Source organism: Gossypium hirsutum, chromosome D09 (assembly GCF_007990345.1).
Source record: "Gossypium hirsutum isolate 1008001.06 chromosome D09, Gossypium_hirsutum_v2.1, whole genome shotgun sequence".
In the NCBI taxonomy this organism is placed as follows: domain Eukaryota; kingdom Viridiplantae; phylum Streptophyta; class Magnoliopsida; order Malvales; family Malvaceae; genus Gossypium; species Gossypium hirsutum.
Window position 1 is genome coordinate 47,808,484 of NC_053445.1, and position 25,955 is coordinate 47,834,438.

At 31.7% G+C, this 25,955-nt stretch overlaps 2 protein-coding genes and 1 long non-coding RNA gene across 4 annotated transcripts; 2 read left to right on the plus strand and 1 right to left on the minus strand.

Moving 5' to 3' along the window:
* The first annotated feature begins 3,767 nt into the window (after window positions 1–3,767).
* Window positions 3,768–11,214, plus strand: LOC107890834 (LEAF RUST 10 DISEASE-RESISTANCE LOCUS RECEPTOR-LIKE PROTEIN KINASE-like 1.2). The gene is made up of 4 exons (XM_016815409.2): window positions 3,768–4,635; window positions 9,567–9,596; window positions 9,707–9,970; window positions 10,045–11,214. The coding sequence occupies exons 1-4, from the start codon at window positions 3,882–3,884 to the stop codon at window positions 10,989–10,991; spliced, it is 1,995 nt and encodes a 664-aa protein (XP_016670898.2). The 5' UTR covers window positions 3,768–3,881; the 3' UTR covers window positions 10,992–11,214.
* A 262-nt stretch (window positions 11,215–11,476) lies between these two features.
* LOC107890836 (LEAF RUST 10 DISEASE-RESISTANCE LOCUS RECEPTOR-LIKE PROTEIN KINASE-like 2.1) lies at window positions 11,477–22,961 on the minus strand. Of its 2 annotated transcripts, XM_041101067.1 has the most exons (3): window positions 21,988–22,961; window positions 13,580–13,609; window positions 11,477–12,852 (listed from the first exon to the last, which is right to left on the minus strand). In XM_041101067.1, exons 1-3 carry the CDS (start codon window positions 22,739–22,741, stop codon window positions 11,804–11,806), a joined length of 1,833 nt encoding a protein of 610 aa, XP_040957001.1. In that variant the 5' UTR covers window positions 22,742–22,961; the 3' UTR covers window positions 11,477–11,803. The 2 variants fall into 2 exon arrangements, with proteins under 2 accessions (XP_040957001.1, XP_040957002.1); XM_041101068.1 differs by lacking the exon at window positions 13,580–13,609.
* LOC121220964 (uncharacterized) lies at window positions 16,917–17,257 on the plus strand. Its single transcript, XR_005918246.1, has 2 exons — window positions 16,917–17,043; window positions 17,219–17,257. It is a non-coding gene; the product is annotated as an uncharacterized lncRNA (long non-coding RNA).
* Window positions 22,962–25,955: the final 2,994 nt, after the last annotated feature.

Below are 25,955 nucleotides of genomic sequence, written 5' to 3' on the forward strand. Positions count from 1 at the left end.
TTTAATGGAAATGAAAAAAAAAGTAGACATGTTGGAAAATGATATTCCAAACTTGATAAATAAATTTTAAATAATAAATAAATAAAAGGGTTTTCTTGAATTTGAATGTTGAGCTCAAACGAATAAGATCTTCATTTTGATAATTTATCGAGGGCAGCTGAATATTTTGAGACAAGCAGTGTTTGAAAATTTGGAATTAGTTAAATTTATTAGAAAAATAAGTTAATAATGGGATTTAAATGTAACTATTTGAAATTATATATATTTAAGGTTAGTTAAAAAATCCACATCATTATTGCATTAACAATAATTAATAGTAGTATTATTCAAATCATTATTGTACAAAATAAAATATTAATGCATTATAATCTAGAATATATTGTACCATAATCCCTAATACAATAACTAGTTAATAGATTCCATTTTTTTTATAATGTTCAATTTTAATATGCTTTTGAAAGTGAAAATAATCTTTGCGTAGAGGACTTAGTCATGCATGCATTTATTGGTTGAATTTTATTGAAGAATCTTACATACAGTAATTAATTATGTGAATAATCTCTTCTTCTTCTTCTTTTGTTTTTTCTCTTCAAACAAAAAGAAGAAAAGTCTGAACTGATAAACTCACTTGTTTTTCCTTAAAGGAAAAAGAAGCAAAGCACCAATTGCGATGTAGTCATTAGGTCAAATTACTTAAATGTCTTTGCAAGATTTAAAACATGTTATTTGTCATTAGGTCAAGTTCTCATTTGTTAGGATGTTAGGAAAATGAGGTAGTTATATATATGTTTGTTATATTTTTAGAAGGGATAATAATTAATTTGCCCCCTAAACTTGTTCATTTGTATTTAGTTAGTTTTTAAATTTTTTTTGGACTTAGTTAGTTCTTGAATTTGTATTCTATCAATCAAGTCGATCCCTTCACACTAATACCGTTAATTTGTACTGATATGAGATTTCTAGTCAATCTAGTAGTGTCATGTGGTAGCCTCTCCAAACATCACATGGCAAACATAATTTATATTTTTTAATTTATGTTTACCATGTGGCACATTGAGAGACTGCTGTATGACACCATCAAACAGGTTAGCAGTGCCACATCATCATAATTCTGATTGATGGAATACAAGTTCAAAGAACAAGTTTAAAAAGTTATTTTGTCTTAATTTTACAAGATGTATTTAAAGAGCTCAATTCCATAATTTCTTATCCGATCCACTTGCGAAATCTTTACTTATTTTTAAATAATTTATGTAAAAAAAATTGATACATACTTTTCACCTTCTCCATTCATTTAAAAAAAAATCTTTAAGTTTTTAATATTTAAAATGAGTCAATATATATTATTCTCCGAATCATTTTAAAACATACACCTAATCTTACAAAATAATAGAATTAATATTCATAATTAATAAAAAAGTTAAATTATTATTTAATAAATTTTAAATTAATTTAACACCTAATTTTACTATTTTGTAAAAATTCTAAAGAATATGTGTGAAAAATAAAAAGAGATGAATGTTTGAAGAAAGAAGTAATTTTTGCATGCCCTCTTGAAGATGAAATACCATTTCAATATAGTTTTTGTTGCATCCCCATACCCAATGGAAACAACTATGATGAATCATTGTGATATTAGTGCTACAGTTCTGGTTAATGAAAGCTAATTGGACAAAGTCTGGTCCCAAAATGACACTAGTTGATGCTACACTCTTGCCCAATCTTTTATTCTTGCGGCTTCTTCCTTTTCTTCTTTTCTACCTCAACATAGCGCTTATTTAAATGCAAGTAAAAAAATTATTTAGGTGACAAAAGTTATTGAAACTTATGTAAATAAAATATAGTCCTTAAATTATATTTTTTTCACTTTAATTCTTAAAGTTTTATTTTTTCTAATATTATTAGATGTTTTTAATTTAATTTTTTAAAAATTAAAAATTAACTATTAAAATATTTAAAATAATGATTATTAGTTATAAATATTCCCTCATTAAAGCCTGCCAATTTGGAAGTCATGCATGCACATGATCACATGCTAATTGCTTGTGAAGGAGACATCCTTCTCCGAACTCATGCCTATATTAATTGGAATTTCTGCCTGACTGCATCTGTAAGGTGCAAATATATTGGTTTTTTTTTTTAAAGATTTTGGTATTTGTTATTCATATTAAATCCCACTAAAATTGAAGTTGAACTTGATAGTTATAAGAAATTAATATATATATATAGTGTATATTTATAAATAAAATATTGTTGAAAATTTTAATTTAAACTTTGTTGAAATAAAATATAATTATAAAAAAAATATTTGTTGAGTATTTTTAAGGTTATCTTCAAGACGAAATTGTCGATATTTTTAAGATTATTTTTGAAAGTACTTTCAGGATTTTAATAACACTTCAAAATTATATTTATTTTAAAAATCCATCAACTTAAAATTTTACTCAATTTTCGATAATATAATATATGTCCAAAAAAAACTTAGAAACCCAATGACAAATAAAGTAAACTTTATGAACTTCAATAGTGTGGGTGATATAAATTGTGAGTCATTTTTCTGATACATAAATAAATATAAGATAAATTATAAAAATAATCACTTTTTTTTTCAAATTACATTTTAGTCATTTACGTTATCATTTTGTTACGAAGTATTCACTCTGCCGTTAAGCTCCGTTACCTTCCTAATGGTAATATTACATGACAATCCAAATAGGTTTTAAATGCTAATTTGGATGAAAATAGATTTTTCAGTCAAAATAGAAAAGAAAATTAAAAGAAAAAAGAGACAAACGATTTTTCTTTTTCAATTCAAGGCATAATTAATTTAAAATTTTAATTAATTAAATTTATTTAATTAAAAACCTATTATCATTTTAGTCGAACATTCAAGTTGACATTTAAAATCCATTTGGACCGCCACGTAGGGTTGCTATTAGGGAGGTAACAGAGCTTAACGACAGAGTGACCACTTCGTAATGAAAAGATAACGTAAGTAACTAAAACGTAATCTAATACAAACAAAAATAACTATTTTTATAGTTTACTCATAAATATAATACGTGGACAATTATTGATACATAATAATATTTAATTCATGAACGTATATTATGATATTCATTTTTTGAAGGTATATTATAATATTCACGTATGTTCGTAGTTCATGAATTATCATATTAAATGAACACGGACTCGCATCACAAGCGTATAGCTGAAATTATAAGACAAATTTATAGGTGGAATTATAAATTTTTCCATCGTTTGAGAACAATTTCTCATTCATCTATCATTGATTTTAAGCATGTTAATGTTTTATATTAATATATATATATTGTACATTTAAACATTTTAGCTGAAAAGTGTTCATTAATCATCTTTTGTAAAACCAATTCCCAACAATTAGGGCCTCAAACAGAAAGAAATCTCTCTTAATCCCACTTTTCTTAGTTCACAAACTAAAGCCTTTATTAAAATGTATTGAGCTCCCTAACAAACAGAAGAAGCTCCCATCCCATACATATTTAGAATTGCAGTTTTCATCCTCATTTTGTCTTTATTGTAATTACTTGGTGTTTTCAATAAGATGAATATTATTTATTTTATCATATTTTATATTTGATGAGATGATGTAGATGAAATTTCGACGTTGCTTCGTAAGCATTGCGTTTCTCGATTAACCATCGAAAAGGTCAAAGTCAATAACCTTTCTTATGAGCTCTTCCTTTCTCTTTCATAGAAAAGTCTAACAAACCAAATTTTCTTATTTGGTCAAATGGGATAGTCCACTTTATAATTTATTTTACATTTTAATCGTAGAAATACTGCATAATTTTCCGGGTTTTATTAGTCAGTTCCTCCCTCTTCAGAAATTGAAAAAGAAAATGCATCATCAACCCTGCATTTCAACCCCTTCCATCTCCATCTCCATCTTCACTTTGTTGTTGTTTATCATCTTCCTCCTCCCAGTATCATACACCCAAGATGAACCCAGTCTTAGGCAGTGTTTTAATGGTTTTGATTGTGGAAGCGTAAAGGCCCTGGTGTTCCCCTTTTGGAAAGAGGATAGCCCTGAATATTGTCGCCAAGACGGCTTCCAGGTGATCGAATGTGAAGATAATCATCAGCCAGTCATCCGTATTGGCGAGACTAAATTCCGATTGGTTTCCGTGGATCAGCCTCTTTATAGAATGACAATCGCTAGGGAGGATTTGTGGGATCAAGTTTGTAGTTCAGATCCCAGTCGTATTTCAAATGTGACTCTGGCATACTCTTTCCTGCGCTATTCCGATAAAAACCACAACCTTACCTTCTTTTACAATTGCAATTCATCATTTCCAGCACATTTCCGGTGCGGCCAAGAGTTAGTTCCAGTCTATGCAGATGGTTTAGTGGATAGAGGTTCTTATGAACAGTTTCTTGGCTCTTGCCATGGCCGCCCTATCCAAGTTCAGGTTAATGAGAGCGCTTTCCAACAACTGCAGTCTAGGGGGCTGGGAAACGTTGACTCTGAGGGTTGGAAACTGGGATTTGATGTGTTCTATCCTTTGGCTGACCTTTTCTGCGAGAAATGCAAGATGCAGAAAGGTTTATGCGAAAACATGGCCTCATCTCGATATCCTCTCTGCAAACATCCTGGTACGCACAATCAATCTCTTCCTCTAATCAGTTCACATCTATTTGATTGCTAAAATCCCGTAAATCCCTAACCTCCTTAACCTTACTCAATCTGTGCTGTGAATAGTGTTTTCTCCTTTAATTTTTCCAGTCTACATTGTACAACTAGAGCTGGTAAGCAGCCATCACTCATATTCAAGCTTAGCCAGCTATAGGGTCAAAGCGCGTATCTTCTAACCAAGTTGTCTTAGGTGTGGTAAAAAAGTTGGAGTCAAGTGTCCACTATTAGATTCCGAAATGTTGGATAACTAAAATGGTACCTTATTTTTCTTAGTGAACTTAATGCCCAAATTAGGGGCCATTGACCATATACGTGTCAGCTAATTACATGTATAAGAGCAGCTGATCACTCACTAATTCGTACATTAACATTCCATTAGACTCTAACAAACTCTCTTAGTTAGGTTAGTGTTAAATTAAGCAATGGGATCTTGATGTTACTTGTAGTAGAGATGAATGCTATGTTATAGTGATATCCATAGTGATGAAACTGAAAACAGCGAAAACAATTAGATTGAGTATTGTAGTCATAATTAAAATGAGTAGCGACATATATTTTATATTTAGAAAACCAACGCTTAGATGAATTATAGTGAGAAAGTATAAAGACAATTAAATTTATATTTATATTAAATAATAAAATTCATTATAATTGATATTATGTTAAATAATAAATAAAAACTATTAAAAAATTATTTTAAAAATATAAAGAAATAAATAGTTTATCATTGTGCTTAAATTCACATGTAGAATATTGACTAATTGGACCCTTGAGGCCGAGTAAGCAACTGAGGTCTAATGCACCCTCTATTTCCTTTGAGATGTCATCACACTTGAGACAGGGTGACATTCAAAGGGTTTTAAAGTGCTGTTGAATATTTTTAGGGGTTGTTGAAGGATGAAATCCGAAACTTATTTTATTAAATAAAACTTCAAAATAAATATTTTGGAAACTTATAAGTGATTTTTGGTTGAATAAAATTTCCTTCTTTGTAGTATTTTTTTCAAAGTTAGAAATCGTAAAGTCGTTATTAAATTAGAATCGAATTATTTAACAAGTGAAACTTAAATATTTAGTAGTAACTAATGAGTTTAATTTAGCTTTTTTTTTCTTTATTTTAATTAATATGGATAAAATTTAGTTTAGTTTTGAGCTTAATTATAAATAATTAAATTTGAAATTGAATATATCTTTCACTAAATAAACAAAATAAATTGAATTAATTTAGATGAGAAAAATCAATTCAATTATTATTTCGAATTCTGCTCGAGCTTTAAAATTAAAACTAAATTTGCATAAATAGAAACTAGACTGTATGTTGGATGATATTTTGTCCAGTTGTTCATCCGGCCTATTGGGCATTGCAAGCACCATAAAAATAGAGTGAAAATCAGAGTAAATAAACATTTTATGATGATGAATTCTGAAAAGAACAGAAATATAGTTAGTAGTGATTGGGGTTATTGACCCGAAATCATGGTGAATCATTAGACCAATGAATAGTCATGGTGGAGATCCATTAATTCCTCTTTTTGTTCTTCCCCCATTTCCTCTCACTTGGGTCTTATGGTATCTTTCGGTTCTCTATATTATACCTACATTATCGATTTAGTTTTTGTACTCTAATTTGATCAAATTTAATCTTTGTGCATTTCGAAACTTGAAATTTTAATCTTTAACTTAAATAGAAGCATTTAAAAATGTTAGGTCAAATTCTACTATTAATTCCGTAGTATATATAAGTTGTGAATTTAATTTCTATTCTCCAATTTGATCATTTTAAGTCTCTATACTTCTTAAAGTTTTGAAATTTCAATCCTGGTATGTGGAAATAGAAAACTAATATTGCATTACACATGTAATAATATGATTGTTGCACAAGATTTATAGATAGTAGAATTTAACTCAATCAATTTAATGGCTATTATTTAAAAAAATTGAAATTTTAAAATTTTAAAAATATAAAAATTAAAAATAAAAAATTAAAGTATATAGACTAAATCCTTATTTTTCTCTTATCAATTTCTTATTTACTTGTCAATTGTCAGATTTGCTTCTGATATTGATGGCAATTAGTGGGATATATAGACATAATGGGACAAGAAAATTAATGTTAGTTTGGTTTAAAGAAAATATAAATATATTAATAAATGTGGAGTGTAACAGTAAAATATATTGCGATATATATATATAAATTCATATAAGAAAGGTATATAATAAATATGATATTTGATGAAAAATTTGCAATTTCTTCCCTTATTCATAATTTGGTGGATTTTTTTATACCGAAAAAGTTAATAATATATACTAAAATTTTGCACATAGTGATTGGTAAAAGATAAAGAATTAATGTGAAATTAAACCAACTACTTTGAAGTTGGACTTGGTCTTCCAACAGTTCTTAGTTGCAGATGAATTAGCGTTTTATATCTAGATAAAGTAGGTGTATTTGAAGCTTAAGCTACTATCATTTTCTACTATATATTAATTTCCCTTTAAAATTAGTCTATATTAGTTGGGATATGAAAATGTCAGTGTTTTGAACACTTCAAATATGGATACTTGTACAAAAACAAATGGGAAATTTTAGTGAATTTATTGAATTCCAACGGTGGATGTCTGAAGTAATTGATGATTTCTAGCTTCAAATGAAAACCCCACGTTAGGCTCTCTCAACCATTGGATCGGTCACATTACGTTTATTAACAACCACTTAGCTTTCTCTTTCTTTCAGTCTCATGGAAAACTCTACGGTGTATTTTTCTTTGAAAAGTTAATGTCCTTAGCTTTGCAATACTAAATATAGGAACCCTTTCACTTAAAACTATTGACCTTGGTTCCTTCAACTTTCACTTCTTCCTTTCTCACAGGGAGACCTTCCTTTCCATGTAGGAAGCCATTTGCTGGTGTCTTTTTATGGCCTATAAGAGACTAGCTTTTGGTCTTAATATGTTGCAGTTCTTTTTGACTGTTAGTTCCATGGCGGGCCACCTTAAAAACTTGTTCTTGCTTCCATTAATCTCCAATTTTTGAATCCGTCAATTGTCCCCAGAGAGAAGCTCTTAATTACACCCAACTTTTTTTCCTTAATTTCTCCCAATTTTCTTTTGGCCAATATCAAACCTATGCTATTTTCACACACTCCTCAAGTTTCTTACTTAGGTTGACAAGTATGAAACACATGCTTAGACCCATCGTTTCCCACATGGAATGCAATCGGAAGGTGTGGCACAAGTGATCCTCTTTTTGTTCAACGACCAAATCCTTTGGTTTTCTATTAATTTTATGTATGTATAAAGAAGTGCCCGCCCCACCCTTTTAACTTATTCTATACCATTTTATATTGGGTAGGTATAGACTAGTTTTCGTTCATGTCAGTGAGATTTCCTTTTCAGCCAACTACAAGGGGAAGTTTAAATAACAAAGGTTATCTTTATTTGATAGTGGAGTTCTAAGCATAAGTTGGCTTCCATTGAAGCTTTTAGAATTTAGAGGGTAAGAGCCATTTGAAAAATATGTATAGTTTATTGGCCCATAGAGTTCCCCTAAATGGATGCATGAGATCAAGCAAACCGCACCATAGATTTGAACGTAGTAGGATGGTCAATCTAGGTAGGAAGTTGTGCAAGAAAAATAAAAACAATATCTTTGTCTTTGCTTTAATTGTTGTTTTGTCTTCTTTTCCTTTTCAAAATCCAATCACAATCAATTCACCAATTAAAAGCTAAAACACCATTAACTCTATCCAGTTCCCTTCAACTGCTTTTTCTTCTTCTTCTTCCCATTTCTAGTTCATGTCATCCCTTATTGCTTTCTCCTCAAATGGATCCACAAAAGCTGATAAACTTTACATCATTTCTGTCTTTTTTATCACCTTAGCAATAGCAACTGAAACCCTGTCTAGGGACTCACACTTCGAGGCTTGTATGCCTTGAAGTTGTGGCCACGGTCCCAATATAAGCTACCCTGTTTGGATTTTCGAAGAACAAGAATCATTCTGCGGCTATCCGAACTTCGAGATCACCTGCAAAGAGAAAGATCCTATACTCAAATTTTCTGAGGAAACTTGCATCATTAAAGATATATTTTACAACAACAATTCATTGCTTGTAGTCAATGCTGTTGTACAAGATGATTGTCCGACTCCGCGACGAAATGTTAGCCTCGATCAAACTCCCTTTAGTCTTAGTCCTGACAATGTCAATCTTTCCTTTTTATACAACTGCGAGGAACAACCAAATAATCATACATATCCAGTAAGTTCATGTTTCTTTCCATTCCTTTGCTGTTTTCCACAAAGAAGCTTTGGAAAAGACTAACTATTCGATCAAGTCGTGCCGGACTATGATTGATTCCCCCATCTTCATAAACGACGATGTTAGTTTCGTTAGCTTATTAGACAAGAACTATACCAAAGTTTTGAAGTCGGGGTTTGTTTTGAACTGGACCGCACATAGTTGCAGCAGCTGTAAGAGAAGTGGAGGCTGCTGCGGTTTCGGTTATAATGATGAATTCGTTTGCTTTTGCCCAGACGGGCCTCATCCTAAGACCTGCAATGATGGTAACTTAGTAGGACATTCATACATCCTAACTCTACTAATACTTCCTTCCATTACTTCATGTTTTTCTTTTGTTCTTTTTCTTAATTTTAGCTTTCCTAATAAATTTTACTTAAGACGTATGTTATCAGTTAATCTTCCATTTGCATTCTCGCCCTGTATGGGTCACTAACATCATAGGCAACTCTAATATAGTATAACATTATATTGTGTACCCTTTTTTTCTTCATGTTTCATAGCTGAGGTTCGGATTTCAGAACATATAACTTGATCTAAACTGCTGATAATTGACCTTTTTTCAATATATATATAATTTTTTTTTTCTATTTCAGGCAACGCGAGAAGAACAAAGCTGATCGTTGGTAATATGATCCCCTGATCCTCCTCTGTTTCATTCTTAGTCAGTTTGTTGCTTCATGCATTTTCTTTTTTCACCAAAATGACATGAAGTTTCAATACGTAACATGCGCAGGTTTCTGTGCCGGTGCTGGAGGTGTACTAATCACCAGCCTGTTCTTCTATTGCTGGCTACGTCACCGCCGTGGTAAAGGGTTCTTTAAATCATCTTTCATAACCGGCAAGAGTTCTTTGGACCGCTCTTTGGCGAGCGATTATGAGAAGGGTGATAGCTTTGCTTGTGTCCATGTCTTCACCTACAAGGAACTTGAAGAAGCTACCAACAATTTCGATTCCAATAGGGAACTTGGTGATGGAGGCTTTGGAACTGTATATTATGGTAAGAAAAACTTTATACTCGAATCATCAGTTTGTCAAAAAGTCTATTGTTTCATATCCGTCTTTCTTAACCAGGCAAACTTCGGGACAGTCGCACTGTTGCTGTTAAACGCTTATATGAAAACAACTACAGGAGAGTTGAGCAATTCATGAATGAAGTTTACATCCTAACTAGGTTGCGCCATCCAAATCTTGTCTCACTTTATGGATGCACCTCTCGGCACAGTCGGGAACTCTTGCTCGTATACGAATATGTTGAGAACGGTACTGTCGCGGACCACCTTCATGGTGAATGTGCTAAACCCGGGGCACTCCCTTGGCACATTCGGTTAGACATAGCCATAGAGACCGCAAGTGCATTAAGATATCTCCATGCTTCGGATATCATCCACCGTGATGTGAAAACCAACAATATCCTCCTCGACAACTATTTTCATGTTAAAGTCGCAGATTTCGGACTGTCTCGACTCTTTCCAACTGATGTTACACATGTTTCCACCGCTCCACAAGGCACTCCCGGTTATGTCGATCCCGAATATCACCAGTGCTACCAGCTTACTAGCAAGAGCGATGTATTCAGCTTCGGGGTCGTACTAACCGAGCTAATATCATCGAAACCAGCCGTGGACATCATGAGGCACCGCCATGAAATTAACTTGTGGAACATGGCAATCAACAAGATACAAAACCGGGCATTACACGAGCTAGTGGATCCATCTCTCGAGTTCGAAACGGATGAAAAGGTTCGGAAAAAGATATCCTTAGTGGCAAAGGTGGCGTTCCAGTGCCTGCAAAACGAGAAAGACATGAGGCCGACAATGGCTCAAGTGTTTGAGGCTTTAGTGGGCATACAAAATGAGGAATACAAGAAAGAAAAGGGTGAAGAAATAGAAATGGAAGCAGCAGAGGACGAGGGTGGGTTGTTGAAGAGTACAGCAGTGCCTCATTCTCCAGATTCTGTGATGATAAAATGGGTTAGCAATGGCAGCTCTTCTACAACTACTACAACACCAAGTTTCTAAATTTCCAGCTATATGTAAATAGTATCATATATGTAGGCCATATAAGGGTGTATGAAAAAGTCAGCTTTTGTTACTAAAATTTCAGCTGATTCTTGCTGGGTTTTTTTTTTGGATTAATCAGTTCCGAGAAAATGTTATTTTATTGTTTGGGAGGGGTGTAATGTAATGTAAGTGTAACAAAGGAATCTATGCCTTAGTTTTATGAATGTTTTCTTGCATGGAAGTTAGGGTCCCAACTATTTAATTTAATTTTATAAGTTGATATTGGTGCAAATATGTATAATCGAATGAGAGTGGTAGTGAAAAACTGTATAAAATTGGTGTGATCTTTTGAACTCTGATGAAGTATGAGTTGAAATATAACAGTGGGTTATCTTCTTCAATAAAAAAATTGGAAGAATATATAAAATTTACTTTTTACTGATTCAATTTGATTTTTAATAGGTTAATTTAAAATCCGGTTCTTACATGATCACCAAACTAAATGAGCAACTGATTGGACCAATGAATCAGTCCAGTCCCATTTTTTAATTTCATGGTTTGATGCAAAACAACAGAGGTAAAGTATAAAACAGTAGCAACAAGTAAATGTGAAAAAAGAAGTCAAAATAGTGGGAAACATTCCCATAACTCAGCGCTCATTCTCTGGTGAAATACTATCAAGCAAACTGTTGATCCAATGAAATAAAGAAGATCTGAAAGGGTAATATTTAGAAAGGTGAGAGTTCCGTAATGAATATTGACAGCTTGGACTAAGTATATATGATATGATTTCACTAAATTCTCTTTCTGTCCAAAGGTGACGGAAATGACTATGGCTTTGGTGGAATTTGCAACGGTTGTGTGCTTTCCAGCATCTCTTTCACCTTACTTATGGAAGGTCGGTCTTTAGGATTTGTTTGTATGCACCACAGCCCAACTACTATCATCTTCCTTGCAATCTCTGTCTCTTCTTTGCTCACAAGACCAAGCAATTCCGGCTCAATATTGCCTTGTTCAATATGCTCATAAATCCATTGCGGAAAATATATCTCGCTGGTGTGATGTACCCCAACATCTAGGTTCTTTCTGCCTCCACCCATCTCTAGAATCATCATGCCATAGCTATACACATCTGATTTATGCGAAACAAATCCAATGTTCCTGCAAAATACTTCTGGAGCTATGTAACCAATTGTTCCTCTAGCTTCCAACATAGATACCATACCATCCGTCCTCCCACACAGTTTCGCAAGCCCAAAATCAGAGATTTTCGGGCAAAATTGATCATCTAGAAGAATATTATGAGGCTTTATGTCGAAATGCAGAATCCGAATGTTGCAGCCAAGGTGTAAGTACTCGAGCCCACGAGATATTCCGATTGCAATTTGATACAAGACTTGTACTGTCAAGTGCTGACGATTATCCTCAGAAATATTTTGTCCATAGATGAATTTTTCTAACGATCCGTTGGGCATGAACTCATAAATCAAGGCTCTTTTTCCGCCCTCTAAACAAAAGCCTAAAAGGGTGACAACATTAACATGAGAGGTACGACTAATACTAGCAACCTCATTGATAAATTCTTGACCATTTCCTTTGGATGTATTAAGCAGTTTCACAGCAACAAGGCGGCCGTCGGGTAGCTTCCCTTTGTAAACACTACCGTAACCTCCTTTGCCTAGTTTTTCTTTAAATGAGCTGGTCATTTTCTTGATGTCTGAATAACTGTATCTTTTAGGAACTAAACCTCCATTGTTTTTTAGGAAAGCCTCAACGTCTTGATCTCTGTTTCTAAACTTGCAATGAAAGGTAGTTGAGAATTTTCTTCTGAAAAATAGAATGCCGGTGATCAGTAGAGCAGTTGCTGCACTACCAAGGCCTGTCATATAAGCAGAAAACCAATTAGAGAAAATCAAGCAGCAAAATATTTTTATTTCGAAGTAGTAATTGATTTATAGATGTTCTATGATGGAAGAGATATTATTTAAATATTATATATCATAGAAAAATATTTTATATAACACAATGTGGTATAATTAAAATATCATTAAAAATAATATTTTATGTACTATTAATTTATGTGTCTATGATAATATAAGAAATGGTAACAATTATTAAATATTTTGTGCATGAGAGATTAAGTTCAATCCTTAACAATTTCACCATAATAATAAAATTAAAATTAAAAATATACCGTATACTATAACTATGTTATATTATATCATGAAGTCATATTTATTTATTATTTATGATTAATGATATTCATGTCAACTTTGAAACAATATATGCATCAACATTATGGGCATAATTAATAGCATATTAATTTAACTGAATTTAACTAAAAATTTTAGTATATAAAATATAAAATAATATATTTATATCCATATATAATATCATAATTTTGGGTCAATATAATGTTATTAATAATTATATTTACTTATTAAATATAATATAATAGTATGATATGCCATAGACAATAATCTAATGCTAAAGTAGATCTCAAAACTCCAACAATCTCTTAATTTAATGTAATATTATAAGTTTAAAATTTTGGATTTAATCACAAAGAATCTCATTTTCCAACCCTCCGATAAATGATTTCATACCTATGGCAAGCTTTATTAAAACATTCCAACCTGCAACAGAAGATTACGTCACTTCAGCTCCAACTATTTCATGAGCAATTAAAATTACTACAAATACATGATATATTTTATATCTATAAAAATGTTTCAATAAAGGATTATTAACGGAGTGACGAGGGAAATCACTTCATTTAAATTATTTCGAGAGTAATTAAAAATTATTATGGGTGCATAATTAAAGGCGTTCAAGATAGAATGATTTATTGATATTAGATTTTATCACACACATTATGTAAGTGAACGAAATTATTTTAATAAATAATTATTAGTGGAGTGATAAGGATTTTTTATATGGGTTTATTGATCTTATATTTAATTCTCAAATAATACTTTTCACTTGTTTTATTTAATATTATATAAAATATAGAAAGATGAAAATACCCTTATAATAATATTAAATACCCTTTAAAATAAGAATATTTTAATAATTAGTATGGAGTTGACTCGTGACACCAATTCAATTAACCATTTTATATATATTATAGATATAATATGTTAAAGTAATTTTTCTTACCGAGATTAAACTTTGATTGATTCAAAATATTTTATTCAAGTAAATACTAATTAAAAATTTTAGGGTCCGTTTGTTTACATGTAAAATGTTTTACGGAAAATGTTTTCTGTATTTTCCTGTGTTTGTTTCACAAAAAACAGCTTGGTCAACGGAAAATAAGCCTTTTTCCTTGTAAAATGACTTACCCTTTTGAAAAGCGTAAGTCATTTTCCAGTAAAGAGCTCCTCAATAGATAATTTTACTTTTATATAAAAATTAACTTAAATCCAGTTTAATATTATTATATTGATAATAAATTTTATTTTTAAAAATATTTAAAATATTAATATAAAATATTATGTTTTTTAATATTATTAAACATACGTATTTAATTATTTATATTTAGTCATATAATAAATAATTAATATAATTTTTAATTTTTAATGAATTTTTTAATATTTAAATTTTATTTTAATAGTAAATTTTAAAAATAATAATTTCAAATAATATTATTCACATATTATTGAAAATATCAATATTAATATTTTAATACTAAATATTTATTACAATTATAAATATATTAATAAGAATTATTTTGTAGTATAAATGTTAAAATATGTCATAAGTCTATATACTCTTCACAAATTTGTAATTTGGTTTCTGTACTTTTATTTTCAAGAATTTAGTCCATTTACTTTCCAGATTTGAAAATCAAGTCCAACTGCTAACATTGTTGATTTTTTTTTTGTCAATTTTGTTAAAGTCACATTTTTAAATAAAAAATACTCAGTTGGTAGTCATGTAACTAAAAAATAATCGTTGCAATGAACCTAAATTTAACAAAATATTTTTAATATATGTAAAAACAATGAAAAATATAAAATTATAGATATAAAATAAACTCAATTAAACAATGAAAAAATAAAAAAAATCTCAAATGTATGTTTGTTTAATTGAAAACGACTTTTATGAAATATTTTTAAAGAACCTGCCAAACAAAAGAAAATATTTTACACAGATTCATCCAAATACCAGAAAATATTAGCTTTTTCAGAAAAGTAAGTCATTTTCCAAAAATTATTTTCCGGAAATCATTTTCAGTGAAACAAACGGAGCCTTAATGTCTAAATTTAAGTTTTGCTTCTTTAAACTTTTTATTAAATAATCATTTTATTAGAGAAAGGATTACAAACAATAAAGACAAAAGCCTCATGAAAAAAGGATAATACAATTTTCGACCCTTAAAATTATTATTTAGATTTATTTTAGAATTTATATTGTTTTAGTTTATTTTTGTATTTGAATTTGACAATTAGGTCCATTTTAATTCTTGAAATTGAAAAATATAAAAAAATTAATTTTGTGGATTATTTTAGAGTGTCACATCCCACATAAATCACTTCAAAATTAAAAAGAAGAAGAAGAAGTATAAATTTTCAGGTGATAATATAGTACAATCTCAGAGTATCACATTCAATGTTATAATAATCGGGCATGTGTATGAACAGATGAAATCACCAGTTTTAGATTCAACCAGTTTCATCAGTTTGACCATTGAATCAACACCAATTAAATAAATAATTAAAATTTTATAAAAATAAAAAAATATAAAAAAATATTAAATCGGTTCAACTTGTTCAACTGTCGGTTTTTGTATCAATTTTATATTTTTATCAATTCCAAGCAATTGCCAAGTTAATGGGTTCAACTTTTCTGTTCGGACCATTATATTGATCAAATTTTGATCCATTCGATACGTTTTTGTTCTAATAACACAGATCACATCGTCAAATCTTGAGAGAATTCAAGTTCAAGATCTAAAATGAATTTAATTGTCAAATTCAATTACCAAAATGAATAAAAATATATAAATATTTAAGTGGAGCTAATTACCAAGTCCATGGGCTAACAATTATATTATCCCTAAAAAAAAAGTCAGGCATGCTACAAATACACAGAACAGAGGAAGCAATCGAAGACCTCACTCTCATACAACACAAAGCCTTGAAATGTTGGTTACAACACTAACACCATGTTTGGTTGGGTGTATTGGCTCAGTGGACCCCACTTAATCCTCCTTTAATCCATTGATTGGTTGGTTGTATTGTTATTACGTCCCAAATCTGTTCCTTCCCTAATACACCCGGTCCCGTAATATGTAATCCCCCCATCCAGCACCGATTACAGAATCCTTACCCATTTCTTATTTTCGTTTCCTTTTTCTGCCCTCATAGATTTCTGTTTCTTCTTCTATCGATATTGCAGTTCTGTCCTCATTTCTTCAGCTTTCATAACAAATCCTCAACATTGTCTTCATCGGAGGCCGATTTTTTTCTCTCATTTATTTTTTTTTTGTTTGGGTTTTGTTTGAATGCAAGCTTTTGTTCCATGGATTTGTTATCTCAATCGGCTGACACTTCATCAACGCTCTCTTTAGGGTTAGTTTCATCTTCGCCGCAATCTCACCGTACCCAGATCCCTGATGACTCTATTAGTCTCGAGGTGGACGGAAGGGACCGACTCAGATTTTGCACTCGCCAAACTCTGAACGCAACTCAGATTTTTATCAGGACCGACTCAGTTTAATGATCAATCACGCTAGAAAGGTAAGAGGGTAACGAAGGATCGATCATCGCCAAAGTCAACGAACCGCTCAAAATAATGGCTGGAAACTTAGGATGCGTCGTTGTATCCGTTGATGGCAACGAAGGAAGCATGGACGCCTTACGATGGGCGCTCGATAATGTTAAGCTCCGACTATTCACGGCATGATTGATTTTTCTTATTTCTGATATGTGCGAATTTATTTTTTCTTTTTTGAAATTCAGCCCATCTAGAAGTTCCTGCATTCACGGCAGCTATCGAGGCGCATCAGAAGAGAATCACTGATGCGATCTTGAACCATGCTCTTCAGATTTGCGCTGAAAAGAAGGTCAATTATTATTATTATTTATTTTTCCAAGTTATTGTTAATTAAGGTATATAGGCAAATATTCTTTGGAGGTTTGACCTTAAGTGACTAATTAATTTGATTAAATTCATCGTTTTTGTTAGTATTTAACTTGCTGAGGAAAATGAATTACGAGTTTGGAATATTTCTAACTCAGGCAAACGTGAAAACTCAAGTTGTGATTGGGGATCCAAAGGAAAAAATTTGTAAAGTAATTGAAAATGTGCATGCTGATTTGCTTGTGATGGGTTCCCGAGCTTTTGGCCTTATTAAAAGGTATTTTCCTCATTGCAATGTAACATTCCTTGAATCGAGACTGGTTGAATTGTTTCATTAGACCATTTGTGTTATAGTTTTATTCATGTTGATTGAGTTCGTTTTCATGGAATTTGGTTATATCTCTGCATCACATGAATTGCCTATGCATTTAATTTAGTATTTCCCATTGTTGTTAAGATGTTTAACCTTGTGAATCCTGATCATTGATCAAGGCATCATAAAAAGAGAGCTAATCAAGCATGATAATAATGGACTAAATGAAGCCTTAGTGAAGAAGTTAGCATATAGGCTAAGCTTATCAATTGTAACAACTTCTAATTGAAATGTGAATTGAAAATTTATATTACTGGATTGGGGAATTTGTTCTATTTAGTAAAGCATTCTAATATATGTCTTTTGAAGCATTGTTACATGTGTGCTCAGAAGTTTTTAACATGAATAAACATTTGTTTATATGCCTGCATTCTGGTTCTGGACATGCAAAGCCTTTTGTTTAGATGATTTTCCTGCTTCAACTATGGTGTTTCGACTCCAGCTTCTTTTTGTCTTTTCTTTGGATGGACCAACTCCGCCTTCTGTTGTTGGATGCCTCCCTTAAATTAGTTAATAGCATTGATATTACTTGCATCAATACAGTTGGTAGGACATAGGACTACTATTATAACTTGCCTTCCAGTGGACCATCCATTCATTTCAAATATGATGTTCATATCTGCTGCTGTTTGCTCTGAATGTTGTAGCTAAAGATAAAAAATTGGCATTACCTAAGGAGAGGTGATCGGTGTCTCTGGTAGCATTTCTCATTGCTTAAAATCATAAAATTAATAACACAGTAGACCATGTTGAGAAAGGTGATGAAGCCGATTGTTTTTCATTGTAGCACATATATTTGAGTTATATATGTATATAGTTTAGTTGCTAATTTCATGCTGTTCAATTATTGGCATTGCCATAATTTTTTTTATAGTATCAAGCACTAAAAAGATTTTCATATAAAGCTGGCAATGGGAAGGATCATATTTGCTCTGAATTATTTTCTTGTACAAAGTTGTAGTTTCCTATTTTGCATTCAGAAAGCTCAAACATGACTTAAAACTTATATATATATATATTCTCTTGTTCAGATTAAATTTGTATACTAAGGAGTGTGATACTGATATATTACTTATGAACTGGTTTGGGCTATTTTATGGTTCTTTATGCAGAATGTTGTGGTTGATCAAGCACTTGGGCCTGGAAAAAGAGTTACCGTTGCAATGGGAACTAACCAAAACTTGGATTATGGTAATAAAATTGTTCTTATACTATTTCATGTTTCATGTTTCATTGTCATGTAATTGTTTTTCTGAATTGTTTTTCTGAATTTAGCTTTTAATTTCTTCTGCTGAATGCTTGCTTTATATTGTAGTTGAACTAAGATCTTGAGGCAGTACTACAACTTGTCAACAAATATGCCTTATGGTTTTTGGTGCTTTAGAGGAAACATGTGCTCTTGGCAATTTAGCCTTCCTGGATAGGTAAATTACTTTTGATTCATTGTGATTTTTAAGCAACCTTACCTCATGGCCTTCTATTTCCTGATTTATCAATGCATCATATTAATTCAGAATTGGCAGAGATTGCTTTTTCCCTTAACTTGTGGAATGGACACATGAAGTTGGAGGTTATTTTCAATGGCAACTTTGGACAGTATTCGTTTTCCTGCTAGATTGGTGAGCTATTTTGTTTGAAGTGAAGAATTGGTTTCATGGAAGGCCAATTGGAGTTGAGAGCAGGGTGAAAGAGATATTGTATTGGCTTGAATTTCTTCTATTGAATGCTTGCTTTATATTTTTAGTTGGAGATATTGAGGAAGTATTTCCGTTTAATTCAGAATTGTTGTAAATTCAATCGAGTTCTTGATGATAATTCGATATGGTTATGTTTTTTATTTTTATTTTTTAGAGTTCAATTCTTACTCACTTATTAAATTTTATTAGTTATAATTATTTTAAATTTTATTAAATCATATATTTTAATTAAAATATATTTAATATTAATTATTTCAAATTATCTTTTATAGTATCATATATTATGATTTGAGTAAATTCATATAAGAATATTAATTATTAAGAATTTTATTAAATTATATATTTTAATTAAAATATATTTAATAATAATTATGTTTAAATATGATTAAAATATTTATTATTGATAATAATAATCTTATTAAAATTTAAATAACAATAATAATAATCATTTACCAAAACAAATTTATGCTAAGGGTATTCTAGTCATTTTAGTTTTTTCCACTATGCTATTACACCTCTATTCCATTCAACCAAACACAAGATTACTATTACGCCTCTATTCCATTACATTCAACCAAACAGTTGATTTGCTATTACACCTCTAATCCAATACACTTTTAATCCAATACATCTCTAATCCAATACACCTCTAATCTAATACAGCGAACCAAACGCACCCTAAAACTCTTCGAAGAAGAAAAAGATCATCGATTACTTGAATCAAGCTTCTTGTTGATAACTAGAAGCAAGGAGAGATCCCAACACATTCTCATGACCCTTTAAACGGTATCGCACTCTCAATTAGAGGTGTTTAAACGGTGAATTCAGTTATTAATTAAATCAAATTATTATTAATTAAATTATTTAAAATGTAAAAATATTTAACCGTTAATCGAATCAAAATATTTCGGTTAATTCAATCGGTTAACCGAATTATGAAATTTATATATTTTTGTCTTGTGATTAAAACATATAAAAATATATAAAAAAATACATTGTTAATGTTACTTTTTTAATAGTTCAAAAAATTATATTATATATAAAAGATAATAGTTTAAAAATACATTATTAATATAAAAAAATATTATATATAATATATTAATTAATTCAGCTAGTTACATGATTTTATATTGAATTAACTGATAATTAAAATTTTAAAAAAAAATTATTAATCATATTGAATTAACTAATAATTAAAATTTTAAAAAATTATTAATCAACTTAAATTCAACCACCAATCAATTAATTAAATTAAATCGATTTGATCTATCAATTTAATTTTAACCAAACTATTAACGCTCAGTAACAAAATCTTATCGTTGTCGCTGTGTAAACATCTATGACCTAACCAAGAAACGAGTTCCTGAAACACTCGATAAAACCAAGTCATTGAAGACTAGAGAAATCGAGTCACCACAGTACTAAGCTCCACGGTTAATCACTAAGTGAAGCCAAAGCACGATCCAACACACGGACCAAAAAACTTCATTATTCCAATAATCTGTCCGCTCCCTACCAAAAAAGTTGGCCGAAAATGGTCAACAGGGCATGGCTAGGATCGTAAGGGGGAGATGGCCGGCTGTTCAATAGCCAATCCGCTAGCCACCATGAAAATACCAGAAGCCTTAAGGTTGTTGTCTTGTTGACTCAAAAACAGCACCACTATGGAACTCCAATCGGAGATCCGAGCGGTCAAACGACATAACTGAGCAAGAGGAACTGATGCCCAAAGGCACGCGATGATCGATCGGTGGGCTGCTAGTGAACGGGGCTTATATCCTTCAAACTTTAGAGCGTAGATCTGAAAAGCTCCGATAAGAACTAGGAGAGAGAGACTGGAGAAGTAAGAGATAAGGCAATCTCCGATAAGAACTAGGGGAGAGAGATTGGAGAAGTAAGAGATACGGCAGTGGCTAGTTGGTCGAAGCCCACGGAGACAAGGGACGATAGCTGTGAGAAACACGAAAACATGAGTTTTGTGGCTGTTTCAAGAGGATCTAGCCCATAGAAAGAAAGAGAAGAAGGAAAACTCTCGAATGGTGGCTTGAACAGTGACTTTGACTGTAAAAACAACGCGTGGTAGCGTTGTTATTTATGACTGCCAGCAAGACAAATTTTATTTGTGATTTATTTAAGTTTTCAATTTTTTTTGAATTTTTAAATAATTTATTATCGTCATATGTAAAATAAAATAACGTCTCAATAATAAAAGATTGAAGGTATAGAAGAACAGAAATTAAATTGAATAAAAATATAAAGATAAATCATAGATGTTAATATTTTTATCTATTAATAAATTTATTTTTTTCACTAATATAATAGTATCTTAATCATTAAATAATTAAATGATAATTTTATAATTTTTTATAATTGGTAACAAAAAAAATTTATTAATATTTAAATGAAAATTTTATAATTTTTCATAATTAGATGATAAATGAAATAATTGAATGACTACAGTTTACTTAAAAAATTTTAAAAAATCTGAAGGGAAGATTTTGAGCATGATTCTTTTAGAATCACTGATGGTGAGCTTATAGTTTTCCATTTTAATCTCACTAAATGCAACCTAGCTAGGAGAGTTTGTAGAGTATAATGTAATATATATTTTTTTATGGAAGAGTACTTTAATGTAATATTAATGTGCAAACTAGCATGCGATCAGCTTGCTGTTAGACATGTGTAATTAGCATCACTGCTACGTAATTTATGCTATATTCTCCTAGACTGGAAAAATAAAAGGAGAAAACACTATTCACAGCACAGATTGAGTAAGGTTAAGGAGGTTAGGAATTTACGGGATTTTAGCAATCAAATAGATGTGAACTGATTAGAGGAAGAGATTGATTGTGCGTACCAGGATGTTTGCAGAGAGGATATCGAGATGAGGCCATGTTTTCGCATAAACCTTTCTGCATCTTGCATTTCTCGCAGAAAAGGTCAGCCAAAGGATAGAACACATCAAATCCCAGTTTCCAACCCTCAGAGTCAACGTTTCCCAGCCCCCTAGACTGCAGTTGTTGGAAAGCGCTCTCATTAACCTGAACTTGGATAGGGCGGCCATGGCAAGAGCCAAAAAACTGTTCATAAGAACCTCTATCCACTAAACCATCTGCATAGATTGGAACTAACTCTTGGCCGCACCGGAAATGTGCTGGAAATGATGAATTGCAATTGTAAAAGAAGGTAAGGTTGTGGTTTTTATCGGAATAGCGCAGGAAAGAGTATGCCAGAGTCACATTTGAAATACGACTGGGATCTGAACTACAAACTTGATCCCACAAATCCTCCCTAGCGATTGTCATTCTATAAAGAGGCTGATCCACGGAAACCAATCGGAATTTAGTCTCGCCAATACGGATGACTGGCTGATGATCATCTTCACATTCGATCACCTGGAAGCCTTCTTGGCGACAATATTCAGGACTATCCTCTTTCCAAAAGGGGAACGTCAGGCCCTTTACGCTTCCACAATCAAAAACATTAAAACACTGGCTAAGACTGGGTTCATCTTGGGTGTAAGATACTGGGAGGAGGAAGATGATAAACAACAACAAGGTGAAGATGGAGATGGAGATGGAAGGGGTTGAAATGAAGGGTTGATGATGCATTTTCTTTTTCAATTTTTGAAGAGGGAGGAACTGCTATAAGAGATGAAGTTATATGGTATACTATAAAAATGGAAAACCATGAAGTTGGAATTTTCCACCAAAGAGAAGGTTATACAGAAATTCATATGAAAACACCACTCGTACTGGTCTTTCCCTTTTTCTATTCGAAAAGAAAGACAAATTGTAAGCTACTTCGAACTTTCATCTATTGGGAATTTGACCCAATAACTTGTGGTTTGGTTTCAAGTTGGAGTTGACATCATCTTTTAAGTTTGTGCTCAGTGTGCAAATTCATCCTCATCCCTCGACTAAAAAATAATTACTCATTTAAATTTTATATTTATATATTAAAAAAATTTTGGTTGAAGTATCGTGAGTCAAATTCGAAATTAATTCAATTAAAAATTTATTTAGGATGTATTCAGACACCAAAGATTAATTAGATGAAACAGTAATTACACCGTCTTCTACTGACAAAATTCTAGTTCCTTAAAAATGTTTGAATTGTAGATTGAAAATACATTAAAATTTCTTCACATTTAGTAATAATAAATGTAATTGCACAACTACATAATTTTAATATTTAAAAGAATATTAATTATAATAAAATTATCAATAATACTTAAGAAAAAATTCTCTAAACAATTAACAAAAATTAGTGGTCGAGGGTTCAATTCTCGCCCTAGCTATGAATCAGTTTTAAAACTCGTTGCCAATATCTATCCCTTAACGGGCCTACAGAATGCACTGTGCTCGCTGTAATGGCCCAAATTCAAGGTTATCGGAATAGTGGTTTCGTAACCACAAATCCGATTTAAAGATAAATTTATTTTAATATTTTTGCATGAATATCGGTATGATAGGAAAATCGTATGAAAATATCGATAGAAAAATTTTACCGATTTAGTGGTTAGTTAGAAAAAGAAATTATAGAAGAAATTGAGTAAAAACAAGGTATCGAGACTTTGATCTCGTAAAACCGAGTCAAAAATATTTTTATAAATATTTATGAAGTGTTAGTAATATGGTATTAAAATTTCGTTAGAAAATTTTAATGCTTGGGTAGTCAATTAAGTGAAAAGGACTAAATTGAAAAAGGTGTAAAAGTTACTAGAAGGATTAAATAGCTCAATTGTTAAATGAAGAGGGACATAAATTGAAAATAACCCCAAAAGGAGATATTTTGGGCGGCATACGCTGAGAAAAATCAGGAGAACTGAAGAATTAAGGGTAAAATTGGAATATTGCAAAATTTGCTTTAAAAGTTAGGACTAAAGTGGAATTATCTAGATTCCTCTTTATTTTTCTGCATTCTCATCAGCCAAAAACGTCCTAAGGGTTTCTTCAAGCTGGTTTTTCATAATTTTTGCACCAAATTCGGAAAATTCAAATACGAAGCAAGATCGAGGGAAAGAAAAAGTTTGGGATTAGTAGATTTTTTGTTACGAACAAGTATCGAGGTAAGTTTGTGTAACTTGAATTATATTCTTAAATGCTTGAAATGTTTGTTATTGATGTGAAAATGAGTTGGATGTTTATTGTATGATAATTGATGAAGTATTGATATTCTTGATGAAAAGAGAAAATAAATCCCGGTTGAATGAAAGGAAAATTCGATGGATCTCTGAAAAGGAATTGACGGTAAAAAGGATCTAGCCCGGACGGGTGATCCTATCCTGATATAGCCCTCCCGAAGAATATGTGGAAAATGGATTTAGCCCAGACGGGTAATCCGAATTGGGGTCTGAATTTAGCCTGGACTGGTAATTCAGATCCAAGCTCATTAGAGTAATTGTCGTTGCAGGGGATTTAGCCTGGACTGGTAATCCCGACAATACTCTATGAGTTTACATTACAGGGGATTTAGCCTGGACTGGTAATCCCGCTGTAAGGATGAGGTTCGCGGGAGTGTGCTCTCTGAAATGGAAATGTGCGCACATGAATATGAATTGACGGACCCGGATTTGTACACTAAAGTGTACCTCTGAAAATCCATCGAAATTCTGAGAAATTCAACGGGATAAATATGGAAAAATAACAAGGGAATGAAAAATATGGAATTGATGAGCTCATCAATCATTTGTCTTTGTAATGAATTTATATGATGTTTACTTAACTAATGCAAAAGTTGAGTTTGTATGTGATAGGTATATGTTTATGTAAATTGGATGTGTGCTTGTGTTATTAAATGATAGGTGTATAATATGGTAAATATAATTCTTGTTGCATGAACTTACTAAGCACAAAGTGCTTACCCCGTGTTCCTTTTCCCCTATTTTGTAGTGTTAAGAGCTCAGAGGTCGGATTTGGTCGGAGACGTATCACACTATCAACCTCAAGATCTCGGTATATAAAGAAACTTTATTTTGAAAATCAATGGCATGTATAAGCTAGTAAAGCAGATGTTAATGTGAAATGAATGTATAGTTAGCTATTGGTATGGCTAACAAACTTTGGTTTTGGTATGTGATGATATTATCTTATGAATATTATAAACCTATCTTGAAAATATATTAAAGTGGATTGGTTGTGTCAGATTGGTCTCGGTTTAAAATTTACAGGGAAGATTTGATATTTATAAAGGGGTTAAAAAAATTAGTAAAATCTAGTAATGCCTCGTATCCTATTCCGGCGACGGAAACGGGTAAGGGGTGTTACATTTGTTGGTATCGGAGCTACGGTTTAGCCGGTTCTCGGACCGACGTAGCAAATATGAGATTAGCTATACATGCCATTTAAATTATTATTGATAGTGTGATATCTCCTGACCATTTGAAATGTGATTTTCTTATAGTAAATGTCTACCGACCGAGCTCAACCCGAGGAAGCCGGGAGTCATGCTCCGGCTTTAGAACAAAGAGAAGCTGAAGCTACGAGTAGTAGAAGGTCCGAAACAAGGAACCAAAATGAAGAAGCTAAAATGGCCTTCTATCAAATGATGAATGAATGGTTTGCTCAGTATATAAGAACTAACCCTGTAGTGCAGCAAACTCAAGCTCCCCCTCCTCCTCCTCCATCGGTTCCCGAGATTCCACAGGGTACAGGTACTGAATCTATCAGAAAAGGGAAAGCTCCGGTTGATAAAATTAGAAAATATGGGGCAAAAGAATTCAGAGCTACAGTTAATGATGATCCCGAACGAGCTGAGTTTTGGTTAGAGAATACTATTCGGGTTTTGGAGGAATTATCTTGTACACCAGAAGAGTGTCTGAAA

Bases quoted from the DNA above. Each gene is read 5' to 3' on its own strand.
- LOC107890834 (XM_016815409.2), top strand. From the start codon at position 3,882: ATGCATCATCAACCCTGCATTTCAACCCCTTCCATCTCCATCTCCATC. The intron at 4,636-9,566 runs GTACGCACAATC...TTTCTATTTCAG, and splicing joins TCCTCTCTGCAAACATCCTG to GCAACGCGAGAAGAACAAAG. The intron at 9,971-10,044 runs GTAAGAAAAACT...TTTCTTAACCAG, and splicing joins CTTTGGAACTGTATATTATG to GCAAACTTCGGGACAGTCGC.
- LOC107890836 (XM_041101067.1), bottom strand. From the start codon at position 22,741: ATGCATCATCAACCCTTCATTTCAACCCCTTCCATCTCCATCTCCATC. The intron at 13,610-21,987 runs GTACGCACAATC...CTTCTGTTGCAG, and splicing joins TCCTCTCTGCAAACATCCTG to GTTGGAATGTTTTAATAAAG. The intron at 12,853-13,579 runs GTATGAAATCAT...CTTATATGACAG, and splicing joins TTTAATAAAGCTTGCCATAG to GCCTTGGTAGTGCAGCAACT.